General features: G+C 27.7%; 1 protein-coding gene across 5 annotated transcripts in view; it reads left to right on the top strand.

Annotated features, from left to right (window-relative positions):
- LOC107451513 (LIM domain-binding protein 2) overlaps window positions 1-16,057 on the top strand; it is a 207,950-nt gene that overhangs the window by 175,088 nt on the left and 16,805 nt on the right. For all 5 annotated transcript variants that reach the window (XM_043041487.3, XM_043041486.3, XM_043041484.3 and 2 more), the window contains 2 exons: window positions 3,325-3,427; window positions 10,664-10,836. In XM_043041487.3, coding sequence (XP_042897421.1) covers window positions 3,325-3,427; window positions 10,664-10,836 — 276 coding nt within the window. The remainder of the gene's footprint in view (window positions 1-3,324; window positions 3,428-10,663; window positions 10,837-16,057) is intronic.

Below are 16,057 nucleotides of genomic sequence, written 5' to 3'. Positions count from 1 at the left end.
CATTAGTTAGTTGATTGTTAAATTTTATAATTTAAAGAAATATGAGGGAGAGAGCAATTAGTTTTTCTCATCTTTTTATATTTCTCATTTACCTACCTTAATGAATATTTTTAAGTTGATTAATTGAGTAAACAGTATTGAATTAAATATTAACATTATCTTTTTTATTTAATGCATTTAGTTTTGATCTTTGTTTGAAGATTTATTTTCCGAACCAGCTTAGATCTCGAGACATTGTATTGTATTATAAATATAACAAGAATATTGAATTTTTAATCATACCAATAATAAAGCTAAGTTTTAATTATTTTTCAATATTGTCTAAATTTGTTTACTTAAAAAAAGATATTACTTTTCGGCTTTTAATGTTAAATAATTGGTGAATTTTTTAATTGAATATTCAGTGTTCGGCTATTTATTCAAATCACTATTCATTACATCCATAATCTAAACTCAATAATTAAACAAAGAAATAAAATAAAATTTTTTATCTTTGTTATTTCGCTTAATTTATTTATTGCTGCAAATAGATGTATGGAAATCTTTTTTTACGAATTTTTATATGCTTCTAAATTAGGAATTTTTATTTCATATTTTTATTTTTAAACTAAGTTTATTATTAGCAGAAATATTGAAATATAAGAGCATCATTTAATGAAGATTTTGGAAAGGAGCTATCAAGACCTCTTCAAATATTTAACATTAAATATTTTTAATAAATTATCAAACTCATTTAATAAACTATTTTTCTTTCACCCAACGAGGATTTTTTTTTCTTTCCCCATTTAAATTATGGATATCTGGGATTAAATTAAATTTGTTTCAGATTTCATAAATAATTGCACAGTGAAACAAAATATATTGAAATTAGTTTTGTATATTTGTTAAACATATAAAGATTGTAAGTCTTGGTTTGAAAAAGGAGAAAAATAATGTGATAGGCCTTTTTAACAAAGATGAAAGTAATGTCGAACATAGTAATACTCTTATTATCATTTACTATATAAAATGAGAAAAAAAAATATATCTGATTGCCTTTTAAAAAGAATGATTTGTAAGGAATTTAGTTGAGAACAAAAATAATTTTTGCACACATTTTCATAAAGTTTAGTAATATTAGCCACAAAAAGCTAACCTTTTCTGTTAGTTTCTTTCAATTCAATGATTCTCTTTCAATTATAAATGTTTCTTTTAATTATGATCCCTGTGACAGAATTTTATCGAGCTATCTGCGCCAAAACTCTCTATGACTATTATCTTTCTGCAAGATACTTTTAATAATAACTAACATATTTGTTACAAATTTAAAATAGCAGAAGCGCTGTAAAACTATAGAATTTTTTAATAAAACATGTAATAATTTTTTATTCTAATATTATGGGTGATATTCTCACATTTTGTGGAGAGGGACACACAAATTATTTCCTATCGTAAATAATTATCACAATAAAATATATAATTAAAAATTATGAAATCCGTAGTAATAACCGATAAAAAATCAGCGACAAAATCACGCAAATCGGGCTCCTCAAATGTGTGTTTCGTTTCGAGATTACATTGTTGTAAATAAATGATATTGCATAAAAATATTGGATTGAAAAACTATGGAGAAATCAATAGCAATAATTGCCAAAATATCGATAGCATTATTGCCTTATAAAGTAAATACTCAAATGCATGATTCGAATTTTCCATATTGTTTGAAATATATATCAGGATATTTAAAATCCACATGAAATTAACCAATAACTGTCAAAAATACAATTGAAACATTACATCAATTTACGATACTATCGTCGTAAATTAGGAGTGTCAAAAAGTGATTATCTAAATGCATAATTCAAATATTACATGTAAATTTCTGTAGAAAAGAAAATTTTTTTTTTACTTTTCTAAAGAAAAATAATCTTTCTGCAAGAACTCTGTAACGTTCTGCAACAATGTCGCCGTGTTGCAACTATTCGGCTACGGGGATTATGATAGTGAGGAAGCATTTGATCCTTGCCTTGGATTACATTATATAGTAGTTTCTATGAGCATATAGCTTAAATTTTCATACGTCATGTCGATTTCACTCTACCCTATTATCTGAATCAACTCAGGTTTTGTTTTATAGTTTCACTTTAGTGACAGAAAATTTATAAATTTCCTTATGTGTATGGTAATTTGGCTGTTTACCTAGAATTGTAATAACTAGTGGTGTAGATTCCTGATTATCTAATGCAAATGCCTTATTTTAAATTACATAATTTTAGTTAAGCTAAAGAATATATCTGACTATTTCAGAAGCAATCTGTATGTTTCTGAAAAAAAAAAGTTAAATTGGGTTGTGTGGTTTAAAATTTACCTAGTAGAATCCTGGTTATCAGAATCTTGCATATCTTTAAATTAATTAAATGGAAACCCCTTTTATTCTTTTAAAAAAAATGTATAGATAATTAAAATATATTTAAAAAGAAATTTTAATTAATGATAAAAAGATACGACTGACAACTGCTTTTTATTAATGTTTAAATTAATTATACATTACTTTACAGAAGATTTATTTAGTAGAATAGGTCTATTTTTTCTTTTAATAAATTTGAGAAAACTTCTATAATGACTTTTATTACACGATTTATCTAAAGACTAATAATATTATATATATAATAGCATATATATAATAATATATATATATATGTATATATATATATGCATGTATATATATATATATATATATATATATGTATATATATATATATGTATGTATATATATATATGTATGTATATATATATATATGTATATATAATAGTATTATATATATATATATATATATGTATATATAATAGTATTATATATATATATATATATATATATATATATATATATATATATATATATATATATATAATAATTATATAATAATATTATATATTGTTTATTACCTGTACTTTAGTAGTTTTGCTAATATTTCAATTAATCTTTTGTTTGAAAAAAATAATTTTTTTTTTTAAATAGATTTTCAAAAACTCCAGTTACTTTAGTTTTTCTCATTAGTTAAATTCCAAATAGTCTAGCTTTGACGACAGTAAAAAATTCCATGTAATTTTATTTTACCAAAGAATGTTTTACTTTCATGCTATTTTGATAATCAGAACTCTCTTGTATATTTATGCTTAAAGCATATATGAAGCATGTATAATTGTTATAGTAACTTTACAATTACTTTTAAGGATCTTTCTAATTGTATGATACAATTATTTTAAGAATTTTTACTTTTTTTTGTAAATTTGTGACTAATTAAGCATCCTCATTAATTTTTTGTGAAACTTATTTTTATTTAGGATAGTGATAGTCTGTGGTGGGATGCTTTTGCTACTGAGTTTTTCGAAGATGATGCCACATTAACGTTAACATTTTGTTTAGAAGATGGTCCGAAACGTTATAGTAAGTCTTGTTTTTATTTATCATTTTTTATGAAATGATTCTAAAAAATTTTCTTGTGCCATATACGTATCTTTGTTTAATTTATTGTTTTTTAATTTATTTATTATTCTTTTTTAAAGTAAAATGCTAAATGTATTTGTTTCAGTTTTTAGTGAATGAACAATTAGTTCCTTCAATTACCTGGGATTTTTATTAGCAATTTGGATTGAAAATATAATTTTGATCTATATTTGATAACATTGATACACATATATTATGGTTATAATGGCCCAAAATTTAAAAATTATTGACAAATGTCTTATGTGCTATTTTAAATTTCATAGATTTTAATTTTGCATCAAATTTTTGAAATCAGTTAGTCAGTTGTAACGCTTTTATTTCATTTGCAAATATCTTTGGTGGAAAGTAATTAGTTGAAACATTTTCTTTTATGAATATATCAGTTATGATTTTTTCCAGAATGAGGCTACCCTGTCTAATGATGGTCTTATGAGAAATTAAAAAAATACTTAGCTGTATACTACAGTACAGAACCCGTTATCCGGAAATCAGAAAACCGGGAAACCAAAAAACCGGAACGAAATTCGATACATTTTCCCGCCATTTAAAAAAAAAAAATTTTTTTTCCTCATAAGATTTTAGGATTTTTCTTTCCTTTTTAAAAGATATTTACCTTACCATCATTTTGGAAATAATCATTAGTGTATTACTCCATCGATTTTTTTTCTTTTTAAGATTATTTCCAAAAAAAAGTGTTTTTTATTTGGGTTTAACAATAAAAAAAAAACAGCTTATTGTAGCGATTCAGAAAACCGGAAAAATCAGTGATCCGGAATAGCGATGGTCCCGATCATTCCGGATAATCGGTTTCCTACTGTATTTACTATTTAGAATATTTTTTTAAGTTTCTATTTTTTATAGATTAGGCCTTTGAAAAAAAAATTTATTTCAGTTTTAAAAGATGTTAAAACTATAAATATTGTTTTATTACCTATGGGCTGTTTACATATGAGAAATTACATTTACATATGGAGCGAACAATGTCATGTTGTGGGAATGCCTTATATATATATATATATATATATATGTGTGTGTGTCTATTACACTTTTGTAAATAACTATCACATTTTGGAACAGAACTCAAATGTTAAAATAATAGATTTTTAAAAAGAAAAGAGAAAGATTTGTTTTAGCGTGATTTTTGCATTTTGAAATGTTGTGTGCGTAACAACCAGCTCTACTGCATTTTCACTCCGTTTTGGGTCATTCCGCATCAAGACTTAAATCTTCCTCATTTTATGAATTTATACATTAAATTTTCCCTTCCTGTGCATTATATTTGCGCGAATATATGTTATGTCATGTTAAGGGCCGTTTTCTGATTTAAAAAAAAGTAATAAAAAATTGGGTATTACTGAAGCATAATTTGAATTATTGAAAATAATGGAGTTCATTACCAAAAAACTTGCATATTCTTTTTTTAACTTACATGTAAATATTAAATTATCAACATCAATTGTGAATTTTTCGTAGGTTTGTATTTAAATTGTCACAACTAGAGAACATCATTAAATGATAATTCAATTGCATGATTCAAATTTGCATTTTCAAATGTTATTATATCGAAAGCAAAACTACATTTTTAAAAACTGAATGAAAGTCTGTAATAATAATTGTCGCAATCCACAGCAAATAAATAATAAAATTAAAATCTTTTACAATAAAATCTTTACAAATTGGAAGCATCTAAAATCGATTCTTTAAATATGCAACTCAAAATTCATTATACAAAATAATATAGTATTAAAATAAGGAGAGATTAAAAGTCATGTGAAAATCCCTAGCTATAACAGTTCAAAAGATGACTGAAACCTCGTGAAAAAGCAGTTGAATCAGGACTAATCGAGAGCATAAAAAAGTGATTCTCAAAGTGCGTCATTCAAACATTGTTGGGTAAAATATTGTAGTAAAGCATTGAGTTTTTAAAAACTATGTATAAATCCACAGTAGAAAGCGTGTTGATGAACCAGGAAACAAAATTGATAAAACCACATGGATTTATAGTGGGATCTTCATTAATCAAGTGTGCCATAAAGTCATTTTTTTAAAAACATAATTCTAAGTTTGTGGATGTTATAATGTATTAAAGGATCAAGATTTTAACAAATCACTTAAAATTTTGTAGTTATAATTGCGGAAACAAAGCCATCTGGATGTATGGTGAAATCAAATACCAAAACGGAAATGGGCAGTTTGAAATTTTAATGTACAAAATCAGATTAAAAACAACAGAGAGTTAAAAAATGTTTGAAAATTCATGACTACTGAAAAAAAATAATAAAAAACTATAAACAACTTTGGCATATGAATCTGCTTGAAATGAGTGCTAAAAAGTGGATTTCTCAAATGGAAATTTGCATGTTGTAATAACATGGTATTAAAAATAGAAGAATTTTAAAATCTGTGCACAAATCCACAACTGTAAGGATGTAAAATAAAGGGCAAGATTGCGTGAAACATGATGCATGATTTCTAATTGGCATGTCATAATAAAATTGAAGCAAATATAAAGATTTTATAAATCTTGTCAAAATCCATTACATTTAACCATCATTAGACAAGGCCATGTAAAATATGATAAGATCATCACAAATTGAGCTTTTCAAAAGGTGGTTATTACAAATGAGATATGAAATTTGTGTGTGTTAATAAGATCTTCTTAATGAAAAATATTGGGGCTAAATAATCGAAAGCAATAGTGATGAAATTGGCAGCAACAACTACTGAAAGAAAAATGATGAAAAAATCACCTATATATAATACGCTTTATGTGATTCCGAATTCGAATGTCATAGTATTGCAAAAGTGGAATTTTCAAAACCGCGTTGCTTCTTGGCGAAATTGGCTTGATTCTAAATTCATGTGTGCTTGTAAAATCAGTCTCTGTTAAATTTTTTTTAACCAAGTAAAAAAAAATCAAGAACTAGGGTAATTGTAGCTACGCCTTTAGCTCAATTTACGCTTTTGTTTTCATTTTTTGCAATCTGGCAATCTCATTACGAAAATATTTTAAATCAATCTTGAAAAAATTCCCGTTAATTTAAGTTCATCTGAATTCGCTACTCGCTTTATAGATTTAATTTCATGTTTTATTCTGTTTTTCTTTATATTTTATTTTCTGTTTTTACGTGATATTTTTACTTTTTGTGTTCTATTTTATTTGTTGTAATTTTTTAGAAAAATTTTTGAGTGCTTCTCACACTATTGCATTGATATATTTTGCTTTGGCTATATTAATGCAATATTAGAAAGCACTCTTTCTTGCGGACGTAATCGTGTGAGCTGATGAAAAGATTATATCTTTTATTTTCCGGATTTTTTAAAATTTTTGTCCTTTTTTTTTCCTAAACGGTTTTTGTTATTTTTATTTTTATTATTATTTTTCTTTTTTTCTCCTTTTTTTATTGTTCTGTAATTTTTCCCTTGTTTTCTCTACATTCCCTTGTCTTCCACATTCCCTTGTTTTCTCTACATTTCTCTGCATTATATATATATATATATATTTACATTTGCGATTTATGACAAATAAAAAAAAAATAGAGAACTATAGATTACAATGTCAATATCTATCCTAAACTATATTAACAATTAAAGTCACCATCATGTGAGTAATTTTATTGAATTTTTTATCCTTCTCACATTTGATTTCTATTAAAGGTTATTTAAGAAGTTTTTTTGTTTCATTCTATCAAACATTTTTTATCATATATTTAATTTAAAATTATTGTAATTGTGGGAGATGTCATTGCTCACTGTTTTACATTAATACTTTCAAAGTATTATTTATGAAACATTTAAATTTTTACTGTTTAAAATGTAAAAATATTATTACACATTTGAAGAATAGTTGAAAAAAATTTTGTACCTTGGGATATTGTTTCAACAGGTAATTTAGTTTTTTAAAATCTCAGTTTGGTTTCGCTGGCGATATTTATATCAGTTATTAAAGTTATCTATTTTTTATAAGCTCTTTGATGCCATATTAAAACGATTGGTTTATTTATATGTTTCCGCAAAAAGTAAGGAAGCTAATGAGGTGTACTGTGATCATAAACACTCTTTTATTGAGCTAAAAAAATGTTGGAAATTTCGGTTTATATCCATTATTCATATAAATAACGGATAGATCATCCTCTCTTGTATTTTGAGGATTACAATTGTTTAAGCGTGAAATCAGTTCTTCCTGAGAGTTATTATGCAGGGAAATTGGGTCATAATGCAGAAAAATCCTTTAGCTCGCGTGTGAAATCGATTTTTCTTTGAATAAATTTTTATGTGCATAAAGAGTTTTTTTTCGAGGTCTTAATTTAGTTAATTATAGATATCTATATTATGCATTATAAATATCAATATTTTACATTTTAAATATCAATATTTTACATTATAAATATCAATATTTGTAGCATTGCTGAAAATTTAACATCTTTGAAAGATTATAAATATTTTGAAAGAACATAAATAGTTGTAATGTCATATTTTTGTAGGCAGGTCTCTTGAGGGCATTTCACAGATACGCAACATTAGCATAACAATTTCTTTCTCAAAAATTTATTGTTAGTTTTTATATTGTTTTCATATTGTAATTTGGAGTATTTAGCACGAATGTAAAATATAATGAAGCAGGATATTTAGTTTCAGCATCGAACAACTATGTTTTGAATTCCCTTTCAATAAATTTCTTTATTCTTTAAAAAGCTTTTGTTTTAGAATATATGTAACTTTCTAATATCTAACTTTTACATGAAAATGTCTATTAAGTTTATGTTATAAAGAAAAATCATGTTAAGTCACCAAGACTGACAAAAAAATTATAATTTTGAAGCAGGCATCTAAGGGCACTGAATTATGAACGACTCGTATAACAAGAATTCTGTTACAAATCTTACAAAACAAATATAAGAGTATCGAAAATTCAAAAGTATTCTCAAAAATATGGGTACATATTCAAAATAAAATTAAAAATACTTCTTTCTGAATTAATAATTTTAAAATAACAATGAGTTCGTTATTGACTAAAAGTTGAGCTGTGTGTAGAATGAGAGAAAGAAACATAAAAATTGCCACAAAAGAAAAATGGATTTGTAAAAAAAGTTAAAAATAGTGTTTATGATTTTAATTTCTATAACATAGAAAATACATTAGCATTACAAATTATACATTTATAAATGTGATATTTAAAATATTTATGTATCCTAAAGTATGAATAAATACTCTTGCGTAATAAATGTATATATTTTTCTTTGGAAATGTAGATATTTATTTAAAATCATGTAAGAACATTTTTTTTAAGCTGCAGTTTTTATAATCGAAATTTTAAAATTCCAATTACTCTATTTATAAAACAAATTTAAAACAGAACCTAAAAAAAACTTTGAGTTTATTTAAGATATATTGCTTTGATATTTTATTTCAAGTTGATTTAATTTTCTTAAAAGAACGCTTTTCGATTCTGAGCTTGAGCTAATGTAGGGCATGAAGTACCTGTTCGTGAAGAGGGCACTTCACTTCTTCATCTAAGATAGTGCCCGTGGGCAACTGGAATAATGACGATAAAAAGAATATTCCACAGAGGGGATTCGTGGTCGACATCCGTGGCTTTTATCCGTGTCTAAGTCCTGGAAGGTGGGAGAAGGGACTGGAGCAGTTTAACTAACTCCGCATCTTTAAGGAGTCCCTGAAGTTCTCTGACAATGTGTAGAAATCTGGTCGCTGAGCTTGCAGCACTTCTGTGTTGTCTCTTCCTCGATGCGGCCTTGCTCGGCATCCTGTGAAACAGGCCGGCTGTTTTTCCTTGCAATTCACACATGTCGGAGGCTCATTCTGGGGTTTGGTGCTGGTGAAAGTGAAATGCGCTCCCGCGCATTTCGTGCAACTTCTTTGGGCGTGGCCAAAGCCTTGGCACCTAAAACATTGAATTTTGTAGCGGCCGCCACGAAATCTTTCCACTCGGACAGGTGTGTCTAGGAGTCGGTCAACTTTGAAGATTCCTCTGTGCTTGGGGATCGTCGTTCAGGATTACTAAGTACAGGGGGAGGAGCTTAAGTTCCTGGCCCCGCCTCTTCTTCATCTGTTCAATTTTGATTGACCGTAGACCAATATCTGAAAAGTCTTTTTCGAGATGGTGAATCTCGTTATCGGCCTATAATCCTTGGCTGAAAATTTTTAACTTTCTGCTAGTGGGTTGCAGAGTTTCTATCTGTTCTGGATTTTCTGCTGTGATCTCGGCTGTAGCCGGGACTTCTGGGTTGTGTAATTTCCTCCGGCGCTGGTTCAGGAGCTATCTTTTTCTCCGGGTGGAGTGGTTCACATTCTGGTTCAGATTCAGAGTTTTTTAATGTTACCGGGTTGACATTACTCTTCTTCCTTTTCTTCTTCTTATTGGGTTTTTCTACTGGTGTAGATATCTCTGGGTTGATGTCTGAGATCGACTTTTCTATCTCTCGGATTGATTCCTCTAAGTCCATGGAAGTGTCAACTGGAGTTTTTCGATTCTGATTATTCCATATTTTTTTTTATATACAATTGAAAATATTCGTTAAATTAAATTTGTGATAAAGAAATTAATTTGTTCAAAAAATAACTTACAACTTGAACAAAAAAAAATTTGTACAAAAAAAATAGTAACATTAAAACTGACTAAAAAAGAAGTGAGAAAACGGCAGATGAACAAACAAGTATCCAAACTCGGAATAGATGTTTGAAGGTAGGTGGGAAATGCAAAGAAACTATTTCCCCCTTAACATAAACCGGTGAGACCTCCCTCGTAGTGACTAAAGCAATAAAACACGCCCCCTGTAACCCTCTTAACTGTGGAGGAGATTCCTTCTCCTATTCCAACGCTGAAAGTGTCACATGCCCACCAGATGACCCCAAGATCAGATGTGACAACTGCTGTCACAGCCCATGGGAAAAGGTTAAGCATGCCTTTAATTAACTTTTTCTTTTATTTTGATTATAAGAGATAATTACTTTTTGAAATGTACACATAAAATAGTATAACAAAGTAATTTAAAAAGAGGTTGAGGGTCAAATTCAGTTATTACATATTTTAATGAATAGATTTGGATCATGGAAAAATTCTTTTATCAAAAGTAAGGTTTCTTTTCTATGTTAATATAATTTTTAAAGTATATTGTAGTACTTTGTGTAATTTATAAGTTTGCATTTTTCTTGTAGCCATTGGACGAACACTAATTCCACGTTATTTTCGAAGTATATTTGAAGGTGGCGTCTCAGATTTATCGTTTAATTTAAAACATCCTAAAGAATCTTTTCATAATACTAGTATCACTCTAGATTGTGATCAGACAACAATGATTACATATCATGGAAAACCAATGTATAATAAAGTAAGTTATTTTTTAAACAAATTTCTATTTAACTCTTTTGTGTCCATTTAAGTATTATAAATTTTTGTTCTTAAAAAAACAGTATCAAAAGTTGAAATTAACATCAAAATTTGAATACTCATTGGTATAGTTGAAAGTTTAAATAATGAATTTAATGATTTCATCAAAATTTTTATACTTTTTGAGGGTGCTGAATTCAAATAGTGGTGATTAAAGTAATAATGTTAGTGATAATTTATTGTATTGTGTATGTTGATGTGTAAAGAGGAACAATTGAGAAAAGAAATTCTTTTTTGTTAAGTACTTAATTGTTCATCATAAATGCAACAAATAATCAATGCTTGTGTAAATACATCAGCGAGTGTAGAAAGTAATGGTGTCAATAATACTCTTTTTCATGTATCCTGAATTCATGAAATTTATTTTTATTAATCAATCACTATAAGCAAAATAACTGTAACTGCTTAAAAAAGAGATTTTGCAATTCAAAATAAAATAAAATTTAAATCCTTTCCAGATTGTCTAGTGATGGGATCTTTTTCATGACACTAATGGAGGTGTCAATTTTGACACAAATTTCGAATATGCTGTAAAATTGTGGAAACCAAAAAAATTTATAAAGGAATTAAGCTGAATATATTTTGTTAATAAATTTTGTATTTTTGGAAATATTTGTTTAATTAACTTGCAAATAATGTAGGAAAAAAAATTAAAATAATATAGAATAACTTGTTTTTTGGTATATGATGGAGATGATATAATTATTAAGTTGGAATTTTATCTAAATTTCTTTCCTCTACATTCAATTGAAAAATGAAATAACTCTCAAATGTTTTTTTAAATTTTTTATAACTGATCATTACTTTTGAATTGGCCCGAAAGCAGTGTCACAAAAGAAGCTAGTGATAAAACTTTTCCCTTCCTCACACTCTACTCACCTGCAGACTTTTCTTTGGAATATTTAATATCTGCCTCAACGATTCAAATGGTGGACTGAATTCAAGAATTTTTAATCACATGTACCACATTTTTGTTGGTGGTCGTGGTCACTGATGGCCTTGCGGCTCAGGCTTTATTGCAGACCTCTTTATGGCAGGATTCGTATGCAACAGGAATTGTCAGGGAAAACAAGATTTCAAAAAAAAAGTTGGGGAAAGACACTGGGAGACACTATTTTATCCCAAAACTGGAGTTGTCAGGGAATTTGATATCCTATCAAATTGCATGATTTTATTCTTTTGTTTTCAAAACTAATTTGCGCTTGCATGATAGAGGATTAAGAAAAAAACTCAGATTTTTTATCCCGGACATTTTTTTTTGCATCCTCAAAATTCTTTTATTATTCTTTGAAGTTTCTGGAGTGTTGTCAATTGGATGTCCGAGTTAAGGAACTTGAAATTTCAGCCCTGAGAGTATTGCCTTGTTTGATTTTTTTAATCCACTTTTCTTTCTCAATTGTCGCTGTCCTTGATTTCTTATTGTCTTATAATTTCGGATAATACATTAATTATTATGAACATAAAGTTTTTATTGTCTGCTACGTTTATTTGGTATCTATTAAAGAAACAATAAGTTTTAATTGCAAAAATTCTGATTCCTCAGAGGTGCAGTATCATTTGCAAGTTTTGCCTCTTGTGGAATCACATCTGCTTTCATTGTAAATCATCTATTGTTTCAGAAGTTTTGTATATTAATACAGTACAGAACCTGTTATCCGGAAATCAGAAAACCGGAAAACCAAAAAACCGGAACGAAATTCAATTAATTTTCCCACAATTTTAAAAAAAAAAAATTTTTTCCCTCATAAGATTTTAGGATTTTTCTTTCTATATTGAAAGATTTTTACCTTACCATCAATTTGGAAATAATCATTAGTGTAATACTTCATCGTTTTTTCTTCTTTTTAAGATTATTTCCAAATATAATTTTTTTTTAAGTTGGGTTTAACAATAAAAAAAAAAAAACGGCTTTTTGTAGCGATTCAGAAAACCGGAAAAATCAGTTATCCGGAATAGCGATGGTCCCAATCGTTCCGGATAGTCGGTTCCCTACTGTATAGGCATACAATTATTTACTACTAAAAGCAGACAACACTTTTATCAAGCCGATTGCAGCTTTCTCTTTTTACAAGTGGTACATTTCTGTTCCACTACGTTATGAGTCCTCCTCCCTAGTTTACAAAAAATTTCCTACTCATAAATCAGTTTTTTTTGTTCATGAAAGTTAAGTTTAAGCCTCAGATGATGCAGATGAATAAGAATCTAATTAAGCTACTTTAAAAAAATTTGCACTTTATATAGGAACATATCGAAAATTTAAATGCATTGTATACTTATTAAGATTGTGGAGATGAAAATTTTTTAAAAATTCAGTTGATTTTATTATATCGTGCCTTTTCCCGGGTTTTAATATTCATGTTAGCATTTCTTTTGACCACTAACTAAGAATATTCTTATTAATTTTTTGAAAAAAAAAGTGCAAAAATCAACATATTTTTTTATTTCATTAAAACAAAACTTAATACACAAGTTTTAAGTTGAAATTTTAATTTTTTTATGTGTAAAAAACATTTAATTCACCCTCAGTTTAATATCCCAAGTTATCTCAGACAAATAAGAAAAGTTAAATATTAGTCTTTATTATAGTTTTTAAAGCAAGGGACAACACAAAGTGATACTTGGCATTCTGTACATTGATATCTGGTCTCTTTTCTTTCTGTCTTATCTCTGGAATTTTTTTTGCTAGAGCATACAGCATATTATTTTGTTGGATTTGATTATTTCTCTGTAGCAGGAATAACATCTGGAAAATGCCTGGAGTTTTGCCTCAGTGGTCTCTTTATTCTAAATCGGGTCTCTTCATAGTAATATATTTTCCCATCCAAGTCTTCTCTTATAAGAAATAAACTTTTGTCAATTGTTATGTATCTTTCAGGTACAATCAAATACTGAAACTTCTCATGTTGGGTGTGTACTCGCATCATATGCAGGGGTGAAAATTTTCCGTATTTTGACGGATTTCCGTCTTTTAAAAAAAAAACACTAGATGGAGCAAAACGGAATATTACTATAAGTAAATCCTAAGTTCGGTTTTTATTTTATTTTGTGCGACGACCGATTCATTCTTTCTTTCTTTTCCCCGGTTCCGTATGTAGGTTAACGTCAGAGGGGAGAACGGGTTTTCTCTAATGCGCGAACGTGTGTAGGGGAAAACGTCACTGCAACATGTGACTTCACCTTCCTGTTTAAGGTCGATCAGTAAGCTCCGTGCTTGCGCGAATAAATTTCCGTTTTATTTTTCTTTAGAAAGAGAAATTGGTATTAGCTAGAAGTGAAGTAAAGTGAAATGGCGACTCACAAAATTTGTGGATTGTTGTGGAATTGTTTTTCTATCTCACATGTCTACTAGTTATGGTGTGAGTGGGGGTGAGTTATTAAATGCTATCGTGGAATTTATCAATGACAATGATGCTTTGAAAGTTAACGATGAAGGAATAAAAAATAAGTGGAGATTTGCTTGGGTAGCTTGAAAATTGTTTTTGTTATTTATAAACTTAGCTAAGTATTATTCTTTTCCTTAAAATGCTAGCACTTTATTTTATTAGAAAATTAAATGTTTGAAAAAAAAAATTAAAAGCTGAGGTAATTTTTGCTTGAAATAACTAATTACTTTGCATTTTCTGTTTATACTTTACTCCTGAACAATTGTAGGTTTGCTAAAATAAATATGGAATTTTTATAAGCCTTATTTCCATTTTGTGTATTTTAATTTTTATTGAAAAGTTTGTTCACAATTTTTATGAAAAGAATGCATATATAATTTTTTGTTCACTTAAAATTATTGGACGGAGCACGCCCACTTCTGATTTTGAAATTTTCAGTCTTGACAATTTTTGAAACTTTCACCCCTGATCATATGTGTCGTTGTTGAAATGCAAGTTTAGCTTTATTTGGCAAAATTGTCTATGCCAATATTTTTGCAAATAAATGGTGTATTCAACAGCTGATTTTTACTCCAATAATCTTGCAGATCCAGTTTCCTTACTACACCTTGCAGAATAGTTATTCCCCCCCCCCCGAAAAAAACATGTTATTTTATTCTGAGTAGTAAGACAACCTGGTTTTGAATTCAATCTATGAACACGCTGTGCTGCATATAGATTAGTTTCCGTTGTAGTAATGTCAATTAATTCATCAAAATATTTATGGAAAAATTCCAAAACATTATTGCTGTTGTCAGTTTTGAAAGTCATACTTGATTTTGCAGTGAAAGCTAAACAAGTAGGCGTAGGTGGCAACTTCGTCTTTTGAATTTCACACCATAGACGAGTTGCCGTCAAATCGTCTGAAGTTTTTGAACTATCGTTTTCCATAATGCTACTTACTGAAGAATCACTTCCACTATATTCAATTTTCATATCTTCATTATCTGAAAAATCATCTGCATTGGTTTCACTTTTGTATGCAAAAATTTTTTCTACTCTTTTTTTTTCTTTCCCTATGTAAATTCAGCAACCATCATATATGCAATTGCACAAAACGCGTGTGCAGTCCCACAATCTAACAGCATGTGGGAAATATTTGTAGTCATATATTCGTAGTGACAATTATGCCACAAGCAACACTTCTAAACAAAGCCTGGCCGACTTCCAATCACAGCCGATTATTATTTTTTTTGCTTTCCCTCTGAATTATACAAATTAATAACACATAAAATTAGCATCTTAATATAAACTATTTACTCTTAAAAATATTTATTATTAATTTTTATTTAATACTTATTCATATATTACATTAATACTAATAAAGCTTCAAAATATAACTTGTAAATTTTCAATAGTAACACATATTATAACAAAGTAAAAGTTTGTACTTTTTTCGTATTTTGTTAACTTTAAAGTATTCTGTTGAGGATTTACTGAATAATTATTATAATTTTTTATTATAATTATGTTTAATAATTCGCTATAATTTGTAAAAAATGAAAATTTAACTAGGTGAGAATAATTTTAAAATAATTTTTGAAAAAATAGTTTTTTAATTTATATTTTACCATGCAATATTATATTTAATGTTTTTATCATCAAGCAGAATATTCAGAATAACATAAGTATTTTTATTAATTAGATATAAATAATTTAGTCATAAATTAAAAATTAATGATTATAATAATTTTAAAATTCTATTTGAAACTATCATATATATATTTTAAAGAGAATGTG

Source organism: Parasteatoda tepidariorum, chromosome 11, assembly GCF_982258835.1.
Source record: "Parasteatoda tepidariorum strain Cologne lab strain chromosome 11, Ptep-v5.0, whole genome shotgun sequence".
NCBI classification, from domain to species: Eukaryota; Metazoa; Arthropoda; class Arachnida; order Araneae; family Theridiidae; genus Parasteatoda; species Parasteatoda tepidariorum.
The sequence above is the reverse complement of the archived record's forward strand: the minus strand, read 5'-3'. Positions and strand labels throughout refer to the sequence as shown.